The sequence below is a fragment of the Leuresthes tenuis genome, unplaced genomic scaffold, assembly GCF_036924035.1.
Source record: "Leuresthes tenuis unplaced genomic scaffold, fLeuTen1.0.hap1 SCAF_6, whole genome shotgun sequence".
Taxonomy (NCBI): domain Eukaryota; kingdom Metazoa; phylum Chordata; class Actinopteri; order Atheriniformes; family Atherinopsidae; genus Leuresthes; species Leuresthes tenuis.
The window spans coordinates 25,364,120-25,381,652 of NW_027325360.1; the positions used below are offsets into that span (position 1 = coordinate 25,364,120).

The window sequence follows — 17,533 nt, forward strand, 5'->3', positions numbered from 1 at the left end:
TTACTTTGAGAGGGCAGGAGCAGTCTTTGTTTAGAGGACACATAGATGATGCATTGCTCATATGAAATGATTAGAGCTGAAGAAGCATGACGCGATGGCAAGAGCAGGCAATCTCTCAGGGTAAACCAGCTGGAAACCAAATTAAAAAGGGCCTTTGGAACAGGCAGGTTGAAAAGCATGGCTAACCCCAGTAAAAGGGAATTTTCACTTTCCATTGCAGCCTAAAATGTATATCCATGCTGAAGGATAGTGGAGAACAAGACTGGACACACACGGAATCCAAGTCCAACAAATGTGTTTGATTCGTAGCACTTTATGGCTTTTGTCTTGCGGTCCATAATAACAAGTCTATTTAAAAGCAGAGAGGTTTTGTCAGTAGAACTGTGAAAAGAATATTTCAAACACAGTAGATGGCAGACCTTTTCTCCACAGCATACACTGATACTTTCATTGAAATAGATTCAAAGCAGGTTTAAAAGGAGCATGCTTTGATATTTAGAGGTAAACACAAATAGATTCTTTAAAAGCATGTAAAGACTAAGTCAATCACAATTTTGCTTTTACTTGGAGTAAAAAAAAAGGAAAAAAGCTTTGCGAGCACAATCATTGCTAAACTTTCTTTCTGCAAACCCGTTTTCCAGTTGGTGGGTTGGAACAATTACAGTTCACAGGGCCAGAAACCTGATGGAGGCTGGAGTTTTTTGTAAGAACAGGCACATCAAAAGACAAGTAACTGTTCTAGCGTTATTAGCAGCTGGCTGAACAATTGTGTGTTTTTATGTAACAGCAAAGGAGCGAATGCTGACAACAGATTTGCAGATCTGATTAAGAAAAGAAAGAGAAAGACAGACAGGCACCTCATAAAAATTATTTTAATATCCTAAACGTTATCAGAGGACAGATATCAATTTTCCACTTTTTCAATATATTACTATAGTCAGACTGTTTTGTACATTGTTTATAATTTATTTTCAAATATCTTTATACATGCTTGGGGCTGACATTCCCTGGTCAGATGAAGCAGAAAATTAAGGAAAAAAAAGGCACATGATTGCTCTTGTCCACATTGAGCAATACAGTCCAAAGAAAATAATAAACGTGGTGATTTGAGTGAGTGTGTGTGAAATGCCTCAAATCCAGAGGATGGGGAGCCCCTTTAAAGCCTATTACACATTTTACCAGGGCAGCACATAATGCCCCAAGTTATTTCCTCACATCGCCGTCAGAAAGAATAACTTTGATGTGGCCATTGACAACAATTATCTCTCCTTATTTGCTTAAATCCAAGAAAAGTCAATAGACACATATGTACCCATACGCCACTTTATCTCAAGTGATCTGAGACTTTTTTTTATAGTGGAAACACTGCATTCAGGTGAAGTGTTCTGTACATGTAGTTGAAAGTCAGAAATGTAGGGCATGTCAAACAGTGCAGCTCGCCTTAAGGTCCAGTGTAAACGCGTTGCTCAGTGGAACAAATTAATTGATCATATTTTTCTTTAAGACTGAGTGTTGGCAAAGCTCTAAGGCTTGAGGGGAGCTCAGTGTGCTTTGCAGTCTCTATTGTGAGTTACCACACACAAACGCACCACCAATTCTTGCTCCTCTCTGAACTGCCCACAGTCTGAAAGCCAATTACAACTTGAAATGCTACCAAAACTTCCTTTGAGGTTTCCTCAGTGCCTGAGATGCTTAATCCAGTTTCGTATCATCCACTTCTGACCGGAGCATCTCTGGACCACCAGGCGAAGGCCAAAGTTGGCATCTTTAGACATTTCTACCTCCAAGCAACGGCCTGTGTCTCTGTTGATGATCGGCCCATTCTGCAACAAAAATCCATAAAAATAAGACCAAATGCAAACAGGAATGCTGAGGAAAAATATATTCTGATGTCAGCTTTGGCATTCACTCTGTAACATTTTGCCATTGTTTAAAGATGATCAGTGAGATAGCACCAGAACTTTATTCTCACCTGTGTAAAGTCCCAAAGCCTTTGCGAAATCCTTGTCACAACATCACATTTTTTCAGACTGGGAGTACGTCCTCTGCCATCATCAATGAGGCATTTTGTGTCAGGCAGGAAGGTGGTTGACCCCAAGGGTCCAAGCTGGAGAAGGCCTTCAGTTGAATAGCGGGCGAGCTGCAACACAAAGTTAAAAAGTGTGTTACACTGCTGGGCTCAGGCAATGTTGTAGGAAACATAGCTTCAAGGCATAAACACTGCAACATTTGAAGAACATCAGTGGGAACCAAATGTGGGAAATGTGCTTTAGTGGGCAAACAAGGTTCTGAAACATGAGCTCAGAGAGCATGTGTCTACTGCTCCTCAATTCAATATTTATTTGACATACATCAAACCTGATGTTGTTGTCTATCCAACACCATAACCCCTCAAAACTCCTCCTTGCATCCACACACAACCCTAACTCACATCCTCCACCAGTTCATCACTATGTCTCAGGGTAAATCTGAACAATTTCAAGCTTATGTATATTGTAATTACTCTCTTTTGATTTAATAAATGCCTCAAAACAGATTGGACTGTAATTGTTATCCCTAGTGCTAGAACAAGGGAACATGGAGGACCCATTATAATGAAGGGAACATCATGCCAAGAAAGTTCATCCATCATTCCATTTGAGCTTCAGGTGATGCAATCCCAGGCCATCTCACTTACTGGACTTCTCTTTACAGTGTATATATATGAAATATATTTCTTAGTTAACCTTACAAATAATAGAGAATTTAAAAAGTTTATAAAAAGACAAAAACAAAAAAATAGTGTTCAGTTGTTTGAAGGATTTCTATAAAAGTGCCAGAAAATATAATTTAGATCCAGTTTTTAAAATTGAAATTAGAAACAATTTCTAGGTAAAATTTCTAGGTAATTTTGTTCTAGTTCTCAAGGTTTACTCAAGCTAATGGGCTGCTCACAAGGGTGCAGAACAAATTAAATATCTTGTGTAAGGATAGATATTTACATAAACAGATTACGAACTCATTTTGATGCGCAACTCACAAGGCGACAATCTAAAGGTCATAATGGGCAGTTTCACTAGGAATTCTTGATGTCTTGTGTCTCTTGAGGTTGAAATGCTCCAAGTAGATTTTACCAAGGTGTTAACTATTGTTGGCCAAATGCACACCCTACTAATCCACACTAATACCCATTTACAGCTCAGTATGGCAAGTATTTTATATGCCAATAGATTTAAAATGAGAACATAACAAATAATTAGCACAAGGAAATGATTGTGCCAAGTCAATTAACATTAGACGGTCCATTACCTTAAAGCTGTTATAAAAGTTTTGCCATCACTTTTTGGAGGTCAAACCAATCACAAGTTTCAAATGCAACTCTTGTTTTCATGGCAACATTGTGAATATAAGATGGAGGGTTTGTACACTGGATTTGGTAGTGACTTTTCTTCTACCTCCCACCTGAACTTATGCAATGTATTCCAGAGAATGTCTTATAAGGAGCTTGGCATTGCCTCAGCGTTGAACTGAGCACATTTGATCAGAGCAGAGCAGCATGAGAATTCGAGTGAAATTCCTTCAGATGCTTACAAGTATAGAGATTTATGAGCTCCCTTACAGTCTCAGGGACATTTTGTTATGGCCAAACTAAATGCATGAAGCAATCACACAGCAAAAGAGACAATGAGTCCAGTGTTCAGCTAAAGCATTTTTCAAAAAAAGGCAACACTGAAATACTGGAAAAGGTTCAAAAAGATAGGCAAAATGATCCAAAGCTTTAAATGTAAGCAGAAACATTTTAAATTAATATGAAAACCAGTGAAGAAATGCGAGCTCAGGGTGGTGTGTTCATGCCTCCTAGCCCCAGTAATGAGTCTAACAGCAGCATTTAGGACAAATGGGTGATGGTGGAGGGAGCTCTGACTGGCATCTGAATAGGGTGCATTAGCATACTTTTTGCTAGTCTGCTGCTGAAAGACAAAACCAATTTTTTTTAATTCTCTTAAACTTAAAAAAAATAACTAAACATGTTTAACTGCAGCTTCAAAAATTGAAGCTGGAATCTAATATTACTCCTTACAGACAGGTATTTTCTAACAGACTAGTAACAGAGCTGTTAGATTTAGGAGGACCAAACAAAAATACCTCCAAGTTACTGTCTTGAATTTAAGGAAATTTTGGGCCATTCAGGGTTCTTACAGAGAGACAAGTGTGAGATTTCCAAGACTACTTGGATCTGTGAGGGCTAAAGGTAAAACTAGATTTATTCCAAAAACTGACAAAAGCACAGGTGAAAAGAGTGGAGCTGATGACCAGGCAGGAGGGAACTGAGGAAGAAGGTGAGGAAATGGCAAGACTGAGACTAGACAAAACACAAAATACAGATTGTGACGCACTAAGTGTCATCAGCATAAAAATGGTAATTTACATTATGATCTTGAATAAGATGGCCAAAAGTCAACATACACAGAGAGAACAGAAGGGAGCCCAGGACTGACCCTTGGGGAACAAATACAACTCAGCAGAGCCATTGAGAAAGTACGATTATTTACAGTAATGGAAAACGTTCTGTTGGAGAGATATATGGGTAAAGTAAGAGACCAAATCAGGTCTCTATATAATGTTAGAGACGTAAGAGAAATGATATTTAAGGTTGCACTTATTTCTAAAAGGACAAAAATTTGTGGTCAGCAATAGGCCATCTATGACTCTGGTAATGGCTGTACAAGGGGTGTTATGAACACTGAAAAATCAATATTGTGTTAATAGTGATCTCAGCTGATAGAGTCAAAACATAATTAATGTGAATTGTTTTCTGTGCACGTTTTAAGGTTCTTTACTTTCCATTTTGATATAATTAATTTTTTCTGCTGAAAGGTGATTCTCTGTGGTTACTTTAATTAAACTGCATACAAATGACGCTGGAGTCTTGCAAAATCAAAATACCCAAAACACCTCTGCCTGTATATATTATGACTCAACATTTAGCTGTTCTGTAGGATAATAAGACCTAAACTCAAACCATGACTACAAGAAATCCCAGAGAAAAATTCACAATTTGCTTGAACAGACAATTGCTAAGTGTGCATAATGTTCAATAATTTTTCAAGCTTCATGCAGGCTCTTCCACAGGCTTTCATCACAACGTACTACTGGACAAAGGTGAGCTGTGATCTTGATCTCTAAAGGGTGAGCTGGCAGATGTTCTCATTGCTCAGGAGAAGGAAGATTTATTCTCCACATTTTTTTCATAAATAAATGGAACAAAAGCAAAAAGGAATACAAAATCACACTGTTCCACAAATTGAATTTGGCCCACTCTCAGTAATGTCGGTCATCACTGTAATCTAATGATACAAAGACAAAGAAAGTTCATCTCCATTTGTTTATATCCTCCGGGGATGCAGATAAAAAGGGCACACAGAACTGTCTAAAAAGGAGGTGCTGGCATCCTTATAATACTCCATCAAATAACAGATAATGAACATGTCACTCACAAGCGAATACAGTAGTTAGGAAAGTTGGGAACATAAAAGAAAAACGATGCATGAATTGCATTTGCATGACTGTTTCCAGTACTGGCTTTGATTTCACAAAAAAACAAGTACAAATCACAACAATGGCCTCCCTCCCACAGTGCCATTTGCTCAGGTATCTGTTGAAGAGGAGGTTGTGCTTAGCAAATACATTCATTTTTCAGCAGCATCCCACTGTATACTCATAATTACATGCTCTATCATCTCGGTGGATTTCAGTTTTTAGCCTGTCCTTCACATCCTCACCATATTTAAAATGATCATGATTCATTTTGGGATTTAGTATAACAGTAAGTGTCATGGAGCCTTTCATTCTGCTCTTTCTTAATGATAAAGAAAAGAGAAGCAAATCACTAAGACTCCTTCTGCTAAACATACTGACTAACTTCGGCACTACATTTTCAATAGTAAGAAAAGAAGATTATTAAATAAACATTTTTGCTGCACCTTTTTTGATCATGTGAGCCCAACACTATATATCCAACTGCATTCTGCAATCTGTCATTTTATACTTTAATTTTAAATGCACATGTACTGTCAGCAGTGCAGATGTTTAAAATAAAACATATCTGACATATCATCAATGTGCGTTTCAACCTCATTTCATACCCTACAATTTTGCTTGCATGCATTTGTTTGCTTCTCCTCCCCTGCATATGTCAAGCAGGACAAACACTAGACCTATTTGCCTAAGCGATATTAGTAATAATACTCCTGCACACAGATTGTCAGCGTGACAAATTTTGGCTCTCAAGACGTTCTGAATCTCATTCATCATGCTGTACCATTAGGGAGGTTTCTGTTTGGCTCTAAATTCATTAATTCTGCCGTGTGACAATGACCCAAAATATTCAGCAGCGATTTCAAGAACCATGCTCAGCAAAAAGATGAAAGAAATGCTCTGTAACAGATGGGCTTACAGGGGTCTGATTTCAATACTATGGTCTCTGTTTGGGACAATGTGAAGAGACAGGAGAAGCACATACAGGCTCAATACACAGATGAACTGTGGCAAGTTCTCCAGGAACTCTGAAAAAATCTAATTACCAAGTTCTGTGTTGGGATTAATAAATAATTATTCAAAGTAGAATCAATTTTCACTGACGATCACGAGGTGCGTGCTCCAACAAATGCCTATTTGAAAAGTATCCTATTCTCTCACGAAACATAATGTCTGGACTGACAGCGTGGGAACTTAGCCATCTTCAAAGATGTGTGTTGAGTGTTGTTGATGTTCGGACTCAAACGCTACAAAAAATGTTTTTGAGAGGTACTCCTATAAACCCTACAGATTTGTCTGGGCTTCTAGTTTTCAAACCCTAACTTTTGCAAATAAGCCAGTTTGACATTAGTTTAAGAACCTGGCCTTTCCTCACTCATGCAGAACAGGCAATAAATGCAAAAGGCACTGATCCATCTTCTATACCGACAGTCCGTTAATCGGGTAGCGGGTGGGAGACAAACGAGACAAACAACCATGCACGCTCACACTCACTCCTAAGGACAATTTGGAGTCACTAATTAACCTGACATGCATGTTTTTGGATGGTGGGAGGAAGCCGGAGTACCCGGAGAGAACCTACGCATACACGGGGAGAACAGGCAAACTCCACACAGAAAGGCCCCAGGCAGGGATTGAACCTGGAACCCTCTTGCTGTGAGGTGACGGTGCTAACCACCACACCACCGTGCAGCCTCCATCAGCATCAAAAGGGAAATTTTCAGAAAAATGTCTTAAAACAAATCTTTTCAAGAATTTTCTGTGTTTGTTGACAAAAGGTTAAAACATCATTTAGCATCAATACTGTGCTTTTAGAGGCTCCTCTCCTATCCCCTGGCAAACTTAAGCACACACAATTTGGTGACCATTATGACTTCTACACAGTTCAGCGCAACGTCAACTTAAAAAATAAATTGTCATGGAAGTGTTTGTATTCCTTTAAAACTAATGAGCAAACTCATCTTAAGTTTTGTTATATTTCCCTCCAGCATTCTTGTTAAAATTAGATCCACCTCCTTCATCAGTTAATAGCTCCAACAGATCTGTGTGGTAGTCTTTAGCTCTGCAAAAACAAAAATCCTCTTTCCACCATTCTTTCTGTGAATTTTGATTAAACTTGTATGAAGAATAAAGAGGAGAGTTGTACTTTATCATCTTGAGGGGAGTCCTGCAGTGTTATAATTCAAATAATAATTCTTAAATCTGATACTAAGTATTCAAATTTGTTAATTGATTTTGTATTAAAAGAATACAACTTTTATAAGGGACATTTTGTCAGATGCACTAACTGGTTAACTAAATCCATTATGGATTTAATTGCTGCTTAATGAACAGCAGTCAATGTGGACACACTAAGAGCTGATAAGTTTGGTCTGACCTGGGAGGACATGCCGTGACAGGGATAGAGAATGGCTTTGTCGTCATCTTCCGAGCCCTGGTCCAGGCAGTAACCACTGGCCTTGCTGTTTCTCACCTGAAAGAAAGGCATGAGGGTGCTGTGATTTCAAAGGTGCTGTACATCCAATTAAGGCTCAATTGACTGAATATGTGAAGGACTCGCTTCGCTTAAACATTATGATTCACTCTCACCACTCTGAACAGCTTTATCTCCAGAAGCAGGTCTTAGGCAAAAAGACTTCATTAAAACCACTTGAGCCATCTACCTCAGCACAGCAGGTGGAGTTAGCAGCTAGCGTGTGCAGAAATGTTCAGAATTTGTAAGGGTAAACATTTCCATCAGGAGAACTTACATCAGAGGCAAATGGAATTTGGGACAGAAACTAAAATCAATTAATATTGTTTTGTAGTTGCTGGATGTAGAAATGTGGAAGGCTTTGAATGCATTGTTAGCCTGTTTCTAATTCCCAGCAAGTGGCCTTTCCCCTTTTATTGAGGGCTTTATTTGAGGCTATTTTATAAGCAGAGAAAGCAGACGTTTCAACAAGGTTATAGAGGATGGCAGAATAGTACACATTCATGAGGAAAATGGTATTTGTGATCAAGGGCGCATTTTAATTTGACCATTGGGGAGTTATTGTCAAACTACTTTATGTTGACATTCCAAGGAAGAACTATTCTTTAATGTTGCTTTGGATGAAAGAAGAAGCCCAAAAGCTGACCTGAAAAAATTCATATTGAAAATACATTTTTATACAATAAGAATGTTTCATGTGCATTTGTTCATGACAACGGTCAAATGTAATTAAGCCAGACTAAATTTAGTTTGCATTATTTTTTAAAGTTTTAGTTTACCACAAACATGTAAACCATCAGAGATATTAGTCTGTTGTACATATGAATAAGTTGGTGGTGGCAAATCAATGACTTGTTCCTAATAACAGATTTCTCTTGCCCCTTGATTTTGGTAATATCTATTTTCCTCAGTGCAAGTTGCATTATGTCCTGTTGATCCATTATGGTTTGTTCACCTAACAGAGGTTTTTTTTCATTATCTAAAAGTGACCTTGGCCTTGATAGGATATCCTCATGCAGTGACCAGTCACTGTTCTGTTTCTACCTCTCCTCTAGGCCAGAGGATAGTGTGCATAGAACATGAGCTTCAGTTCTGTGTGATTTGAATGCATATGGCTTCATTTCCAGGTTGTGACATATCTATCATGTGCTGTTGTCAGGGATGGTTCCACTTGGCCGGTCTGGTCAGCATGGCTGAGCGAAGCGCTGATGCTCAGTGACAGATGAGTCTCACTTCTGCTGCAGTAGCTGTGTGGCAACACAAGGCAACCGCTTCCCAGCTTGTCAACCAATCTCAAATAGTACTACTTAAGTGGATGCCACTCTGAGGAATCCATTAGCTGCATACGAGAGCCAAAACATTCAGCAGGGTAAATCTAAATGTGTAAATTTACACATCTTTACACATCTTTTATGAATTCAATTCTGAGGTCAATTCTGATGTTGCTGACATGCAAGGCTTTCTAAATTTCCTGTTTTTTTTCCATTATTTAAATTGATATGAGGAAAAAATGGTGCATTTCAGCAAGTCTCCAAATAGTGTATGACTCAGGAGTGTGCTCAGCTGAAGAACTGCCTTGAGCCTGTTTTTCCTCCCCCACTGTGCAGAGTGTACAGCCAAGCCCAAAGCAATCAAGTTGGAATGGAAAACAAATAAGTGTTTATATGAATCTCATTAAAAGGAAATTACATCTAATACTGTGTGGTGATGTTGCAATGCTGTAACAAAGTTATACATTTACCCCAGACCAGCTACAGTGAAGTCATTTTCTCTTCATTCATGTGTAAGGGTGTTTGATAGAGAGGGTCACAGTGATAGTCTCTGGCACTTTATCTGCACAAATCATGCATGATTAGATCTCTCCTTTCTTTAAAAGAAATGCTATTCAAACTAAAGATGATAACTTTTTCAGAGAGATGTGACTTGTAGGCAAAATGTTCAAATAATTCACCCCTTCAAAAAAATGTTCTCTATTTTTACATTCATGATTTGGGAATCGAATTACCTGCCTCAGCATTTGCATACTCTTTAAACACAGCTCAACTCTGCTGTAGCAAAAGAATGATGGTGTCTAAATTAATGTGCAGTGTATTTCCTTTCATAAAGTACTTCTCTCACCTCGCCATATGTGATGGTGTTGTTGTAGATCCGCATTTCTGGGTAGACGTGTTCAAGGTACCAGCGAAAACTCCGACACTGCAGCCTTTTCCTTAAGGCCAAGCGCTCCGAGACATCCCCAAAATCAACCCCCGGATTCTGTCAACAAATGATACAAAACAAAGATGAGAGAAAAAAAAAACAGAGAAATGACAGCAGGCACTTCACTTTCTGGAGTGCAAGCTTCTGGAGAAATAGAAGATGCAAGAGTGTTCAGGTGCTGAGAGGACGCAATTAGCATTTAGTTAAGAGATGGATAGATGCACCTGTCATGTGGGACCTTCATTGTTCCTTCATTAGACATGATCTGTGCTGAGCAAATTCTAATCAGCTGCTTAATTATGAGCCCTCACAGCCATGCCTGCATTATGGAGGACGTTTCCCAGATTGATTGGGGGAATGCCTAATAGCTGTGGTGCCTAAAGCCTTACTCTGATGCTCACACACACATATACGCACACAATATTTGTATGTGCATATACAGTGCACTAATGTACACAAATAAACTAATTATGTATAGTCACAGCTAATAGCCACTATATGCATATCAAAAGAATCTGTATAAAAAAGTTTGTGTAGATGTGTCTGTGTCTGTAGACCTTTGGATTCATTACCAGACACTGTTTCCAGGCAAAATCTTTTCCATCATCAGCTGTTTAACTTGAATCCCAAATGTTTCAAAAACTAATTCAAACCAGAATTCTCCACTTCTCTTGGTCCGATCACAAAGTAACACTAACAAATGCATTCAATTTTAGCGTGAGGTTGTTTGGCATTTGGACTTGGGGCTGCCCACTGTGAAGAATCACAAAACCTCCCCCATCCAAAGTAATTTTGTTCTCAGCAGGCACCTTAGACAATAGCAAGAATCTGTGAGTGTGTATGGGTGGGTTTAGAGGGGATTAAGTCTTTACTGTACACAAAATAACTCTGCACCACTGGACAGTTGGGGTAATAACATGTCATTGTGTTTGTAATAACACTCAAGGAATGGTCACTTTCTCACCTTCCACCACCTCATCATGGCACCCCTCCTCCATGCTGCACACATGCAGCATTTAGCCGGCTGGCACAGAGTTCTCTGATAACGGTCTTTTAGGCATTATTTACGATGGCATGCAGGTATCAGCAGCATATCAGAACTGTGTGTGGCTACCACATTGGTTATTATTTTGTTGGCAACATCAGTGTGTTGTTTCTTACAGCATCAAGAGGCCTTCGCTGATGTCCTTCATTGACAGTCATCTCATTCTGAGTGACTAAGGAGGAAATTAGCATTCAATATTAAGCTATTTAATGATAAAAGCAGCTGTTTACTATTTTGCAACTCATCTCAAAAGACCCTTGAAAGCAATTAAGCTAAAGTGATGTGCATGAAAATTTTGATTAAACACAAGGCACGTCTCCTTCGCGTGGTGTACCGCTCTCTGATTGGACTGAGATTCAAATGCTTCCTCGCTCTGCCTATTGCCAGTGTGAAGGTCAAGTGGGATGAAATCTGAATTTCGAGTTTCTATTGACTACTGTCTCTGGAGACATGGGCTGCAAGTCTGAATGAGAAAGTGAGATGTGAGGAAAGGGGGCAAAAGGAGCTCAAGGGATTGAGAGAGGGAGTGATCTAAGACAGAGAAATTCTTACATTCATGGGAATATTCCAGGCCATGTAGACGTGAGATTTGTATTCATCCATCCACACCTCGGCTGCCCGCAGGGCATTGCGCTTAGCATAATAATCTATGTCATTGTTGTAGGGTTTCTTGGTACGCTCAATATGGGCCACTCTGGCACATGGCAAGACTTCCATGCTTCCTCCACACTGCCACACCTAGAGAGCAGAAAGAAGGAAAGTTAGTTTAAATCAAAGGGCTTTGCGCTGGAGTTCAATGGCCTTTTTGAATACAGATAAACCTATGGGGAATACAAGTGGAGTCAAATCATACAAGAAATATAAGAATTAATAGATAATTCTGGTTTCATTAAAAAAAAACTACGATGTAGGGGAACCACAGGTTTGTGGGTTACTCTTTTGAAGCCTCAATCTCCTTGTTAAGCTAAAGAAAGGCCCGCCCGAAATCACACCTTTCTATCTATTTCCTGTTTGATGATACTTTTCTCTGATTTATTTTCTTTCAAAATGTCATATCTCACGTTTCTTGCAATTTACCTAGTCAGTAAACTACTTCAGAAATCTATTTGATAAATTTGAAAAAATTAGCAAAAATAGCTGCCGGTAAGCCAATCGGTCAATGATCAGCCATATCTGTGAAATTGTTTGACTTCATTGTGTAAATCTTTTCAACAAATAAAAGGAGTGACAAAACCATTTACTAAAAGTAAATACATTCATTTTTTGACTTTGTTAATACAGTGACGCAATCTCGCACAAAATTGTAGCAAGTGGACAAATTTGATATTTTAGATTTTATATTCATATGTTCTCACAACTAAGAGCAAATCTTAACACTGCAGGAAAAAGGTCAAACAAGCATATTCAGTATATATATGTGTGTATATATATATATATATATATATATATACACAAGGCACGTCTATATATATGTATATATATATATATATATAAGATGGAGAGAAAAGAGCTACAGCAAATACACATGAACGCCAAACTGATCCAATCTGCACAAAGTGCAGTGGTTACAAATGGTAAGCAGGAAGCCCTGATACCTTGAGTGCTGTGCCTGTAGCACAGGGACTTATGTATGAAAACCAAGCACTAAATAAATGTCATCTTTAACAACATCAGTCACAGCAGTAAGTAGTGACTGACTGCAGAGATTTTGCGAACCCAACTACACAAAATAGTCAGGCAGTTGCATTGGAATGAAAAGGGAATTTCTCAAAACATTGTAAAAAAAAAAAAAAAAAGGAAGAAAAAATAAAGAAAAAAAACATCCATCAGCAAAAATAATGACTGCCTTTGTAAAAACAATCTGGATATCTGCAAATGTATGCCATGCTGTGGGAAGGTGGCCCAGCAGTCACATTCTGACATGAAACCAGGATGCCACAGCATATGGTAATGTCCCTCCTACCGTACAAACTGCCGCCGCCACCACCACCCACCGTCTCCTAATGATGATCACCACAATGTGTGACAGATGTTCTCATCCATTAGCTTTTTCCTCACCCCAAAATGATACCTACTTAATGGCGTTTGAGGAGAGTACTGCTGGAGAACCATTTTTTCAATTAAATGCAGAAAAAAAAGAAAATAAATATGCCTGTGTTACAATTGCTGTGTTGATTTAAGGACCTGGAAGTAAAAACAGCCTCTGGTATAAGGCATGCCCACAATAGTCATGTTTGGAGCTTTCTTTCCTTCAAAAGGCTAAAACAGAACTACAGGACTTTGCTCTGTTCACTGCCCCACATTACAACCTTAAAAAAACTCAATCAGCAGATGTTGGCACTGTGAGAATGCCACTGTCTCCAATTTATCACTGAAACACTAACCAGGCACTTTTAGGTTTTATGAGGTCAAAAATTGTAAGGGTAAATGGACTGTATTTAGAGCGTTTCTTGTCTCGCTGATCACTTAAAACATCACTTAGAACAAGCAGTACATTTTAGCCAACTTCAACATGGGGAGTAGGAAGCATGGGATCAAATCACTGACCTTATGATTGTAAGAGGACCACCCTTTCATGCTGAGCTATGGATGTATCAGGTGACCAAGGCTAGGCAATTGTCATATAATCAGGGTTCAAAAAATGAATAGTTCATTAGTATATAATGACTGTGCTACTCACTGTGCAAATCTAAGGTTAATTACAATATTAATCTTAAATAATAAGACTGGCTGTTAAATCTGTGCTGTACTTTTGTATTTGACAAATATTCTTATCAAATTTCTAATAAAAAATGCTGTTAAAAGAGCTTTTTTCCATTTTGGAAAAGAAAAGTAATTCAAAACTAGTCTAAATCTTTTGGGGATTATTGGAAGTAGTGAATTATTACAATTTTTGGTAGTTCTCTACACATATTTGGTGAGTATTTCTGGCTAAAAGGCAGGATGTGGAACTGACTACGCCATGATCTGAATTTAACTTAGAACCCAAATGCAAGACTGTAAAGAGAGGTGAAAACTGGCAGATGGTCTTTTAATAAGAAAAACTGAAAGCGCTGCTGGAGCACTGAACTGAACAAAGAGGAATGACTTATTGACAGACTGACCAAAAAAAGCGGCAGACCACTGACAAAACATGACAAAAACAATGGCCTAGCACAGAACAAAGGAAAACCTGGAGGATATATACTCTGGAGGTGAGAACAAATGAGGATCAGGTGTGGCAATCAGACACTGAAAATCTGGTGTGAAACAAGAGTGGAAGTAAACTCAACAGAATGCTCAAGGGGGAAGCTCAACAAAATGAAACAGGAAGTAAGGAACCTGATATACAAGAAGATGTATAAGAAGACTGACAGAAATGAACTAGAGTACAGAACATAACATAGGAACTAATAAACCAAAATACAAAAACATACAGACTCAGAATAAACTGCTATAAAGTTCCCACTTTCATTTTAACAAGGGAACATGTAAAACAGGGAAACTAGGACTAATTAATATGTTTTCTTAAAGCTACAACAGCTGGGCTATATGGCACAGAAGAACAAGATACATCAGGTGTAGTACCTTTTTGTAATTTCAGTTATAGTGTTGAAGTAATGAGAATCCTTGAGTGAGGAAGGTGTCTTTTCAATTCACAAACAATATGTCCAGTGATTGATCATCAAATATTGTTTCATTATCTGTATTTCCAAGTCTGTGCATAATTATCTTCCATATTTGAGTATGTTATGAACAGGTTGAGATCAAAGGACGTCAGAAACATAATTCGACTTTAATACGGTTTTACTGTCAACACTGTTCAGATAAGACACACAAAAAAGACAAAAAAATAAAAAATCAATTCGCCAAAGTAAATTTCATCAATTTATGAGCAGATGAGATTTTTGAAACTGTGGGCCTTGAGCCATCAGTGTGCAGCATAAATGAGCCACACTCTCTAACAAGTCCCACTTAATTTACATGTTTCTGTAAAGCTCAAGGGGCGTATGAAAGCTTGTCTAATTGTGCGTTAATAAACGCGTCCGACTGTTACTCTGTCCCTGAAAGCCCCTGTTGCTTCATTTGTATCAGTGGTGAAGCAGTCTGCTGGCTCCAACCTTAGCTCAAAAAACTCTTGACTGGCTAACCTCTCATCTTCACTGCTGATCAACCGCAATGACCTTAGCCTTAAAAAAAAATCCTCTGTGATTTAGAGTCGGCTTTACCTGCCTTGCCGTTGCCCCATGACAAGTAGTTTTTAACCCACCAGCCTTCATGATTGGTGTCTTTGTGTGGGTGTATGTGCAACACACATTTATTGGCTTTTAGTCCCTACAGATCCCACTCATCACCTCGAGAAACTCTTTATATATGCTGATTTTCTCCGGTTCCTTTATCCATGTTTCCTGTGTAAAATCAATAGATTGTGTGTGTGAGAGAAAATGTGAAGATATCTATGTGTGTTAACACAATGTGTGCTTACGCATGTGTGTGTGTGGAGCACTTATAGATAACTGTATATGCGTAATTGTGGTTAGCAGTTGGCACTAACAGCGAATTGCAGATCAATATTTCCTCAACCATTTCCAGAAGGGCAGAAACCTGTCAGCTAACTGGGCTTGTGAAACCGACAGCAGTTTCTCTGCTTCACAATAAACTTTGTGGAGTGTTACTGGATACAGTATCATACTTTTAGAAGTACACAATAAGGCTTTACAGAGTAGCAGTTATGGATTCCGTAAACTACATCTAATCTCCTGAAGCATAGTTTTATCTTGTGTACAGCTCTGTGTCATAACACTAAGGGGTTATTAGGGGCATGAGTTGGCTATTTTTAAAAAAAGTAAAAAATTAAACAGCCCCCTGTTAGTACTTATCAATCTAATGGTGTTTTTTAGACCATATGTCCTTTTTTTGCTTCTTTTTATTGAAATAACTGAGGAAGATGTATATTTTGATTTAGTTGTTTTGGATTTGACTTCTGTTCTGAACATAATTGAAAGGACTTCTCTGTTCACTTGAACATGTAACAGAGCTAATGGACTGTGTCAATGCAACAGATATCTGGTTACGATGTGACATTCATTCTTCACATTTAAAGACCGTCTAGTGATGTGGAAGGCTAATCATCCATTGCTGACTATAGAACCAGGGGAGAGATTAGGGGAGGCAAAGGTACATTTGTTACTTAATTTAACAGGAAATAACCTGGTAAAGACATCTGCAGGGAGTCACCTCTGCTCTCGAGGATCATCAGTGCTGATTAAACCTTTCCTCACACATGACAGAATAACTGGTCAGATGATGTGGAGGAAAAGCAGGTGGTACTCAACAGACTGGCTAGAACTGTTTGTTACATTTCAAAACCGCTTTCCTAATGAAAAAACATAACCCAGTCCCTTCAAATCTTTTGTTTTTCACAGGACAGGTGATGTCTGGCATTTTGTATGAACAGACAATGGATCTTACAGAGGACCTAGATCTTCAAGAGGTGGATGAAATGTTACAGTTAAGAGACTGTGCTTATAAATGTTCTAAAATGATGAAAATTCAACAAAATCTAAATATCAAATAAAATAGCTTTTATCTAACGCCTCATATATCATCCCACTCACTGGTCCTCAGGACTGTATTTGTGTCCATTTGGAGGTGACCTTTCATGAAATTGCAGCCTGCATCATTAAGTGGAAGCACTTAACATAGAGATCTTTGATGTAGGGCTAATGTAATAGCTAATCTAATTTAATTGTCTCTGTACATGCAGTTAGTTAATTGCACCTGGACCATTTGCCTAATAAGCAGCACGAGGCTACAGAAAACATCAGCATAAAAGCTATTACCAGCAGTAAACAGGCTTCAATCGGCACCATTACACAGCCGATAAACGGGGAAAATATAGCATGTACAGGCTCATGATGAGGGCGCAGACTGGTGCTGGATTCAACTACTTACATTAACTACATTTTTGTGACAAAATATTCTCATGCAGGTAGAAATCGCAACTGTTTGAAAATAGTACAGAAGGGGTATGATCAGTTTGCTTTGGTTGGAATTCCTCAAGGACTTGATAAACTTTTCAGTAGTGACACATGCAAACTAGTCAAAGCTGTTCAAACCACCTGCTGCCTGAGGCTTCAAACTACCAGGCTCAATTGGTTCTCAGCAGGTGTTTGGCAGACAAACATGTCATGCATATTCTGCAAGGCTGGGCCGCTGGGCATGCTGTAACACAGCATGATATATGAACACTCGATATGCCTGCTGTTACTGCCACTGTCATCTGCTGCTAAAACTAACTACAGTTAAAGGTAAAAATG

General features: G+C 38.6%; 1 protein-coding gene across 1 annotated transcript in view; it reads right to left on the minus strand.

Annotated features, from left to right (window-relative positions):
* Positions 1–863: 863 nt before the first annotated feature.
* galnt9 (polypeptide N-acetylgalactosaminyltransferase 9) overlaps positions 864–17,533 on the minus strand; it is an 88,100-nt gene continuing 71,430 nt past the window's right edge. The window contains exons 7-11 of the mRNA XM_072388435.1: positions 11,787–11,972; positions 10,109–10,246; positions 7,895–7,990; positions 1,973–2,140; positions 864–1,823 (exon numbers count right to left, since the gene is read on the minus strand). Of these exons, the coding sequence (XP_072244536.1) occupies positions 1,677–1,823; positions 1,973–2,140; positions 7,895–7,990; positions 10,109–10,246; positions 11,787–11,972 (735 nt within the window). The 3' untranslated portion in view covers positions 864–1,676. The remainder of the gene's footprint in view (positions 1,824–1,972; positions 2,141–7,894; positions 7,991–10,108; positions 10,247–11,786; positions 11,973–17,533) is intronic.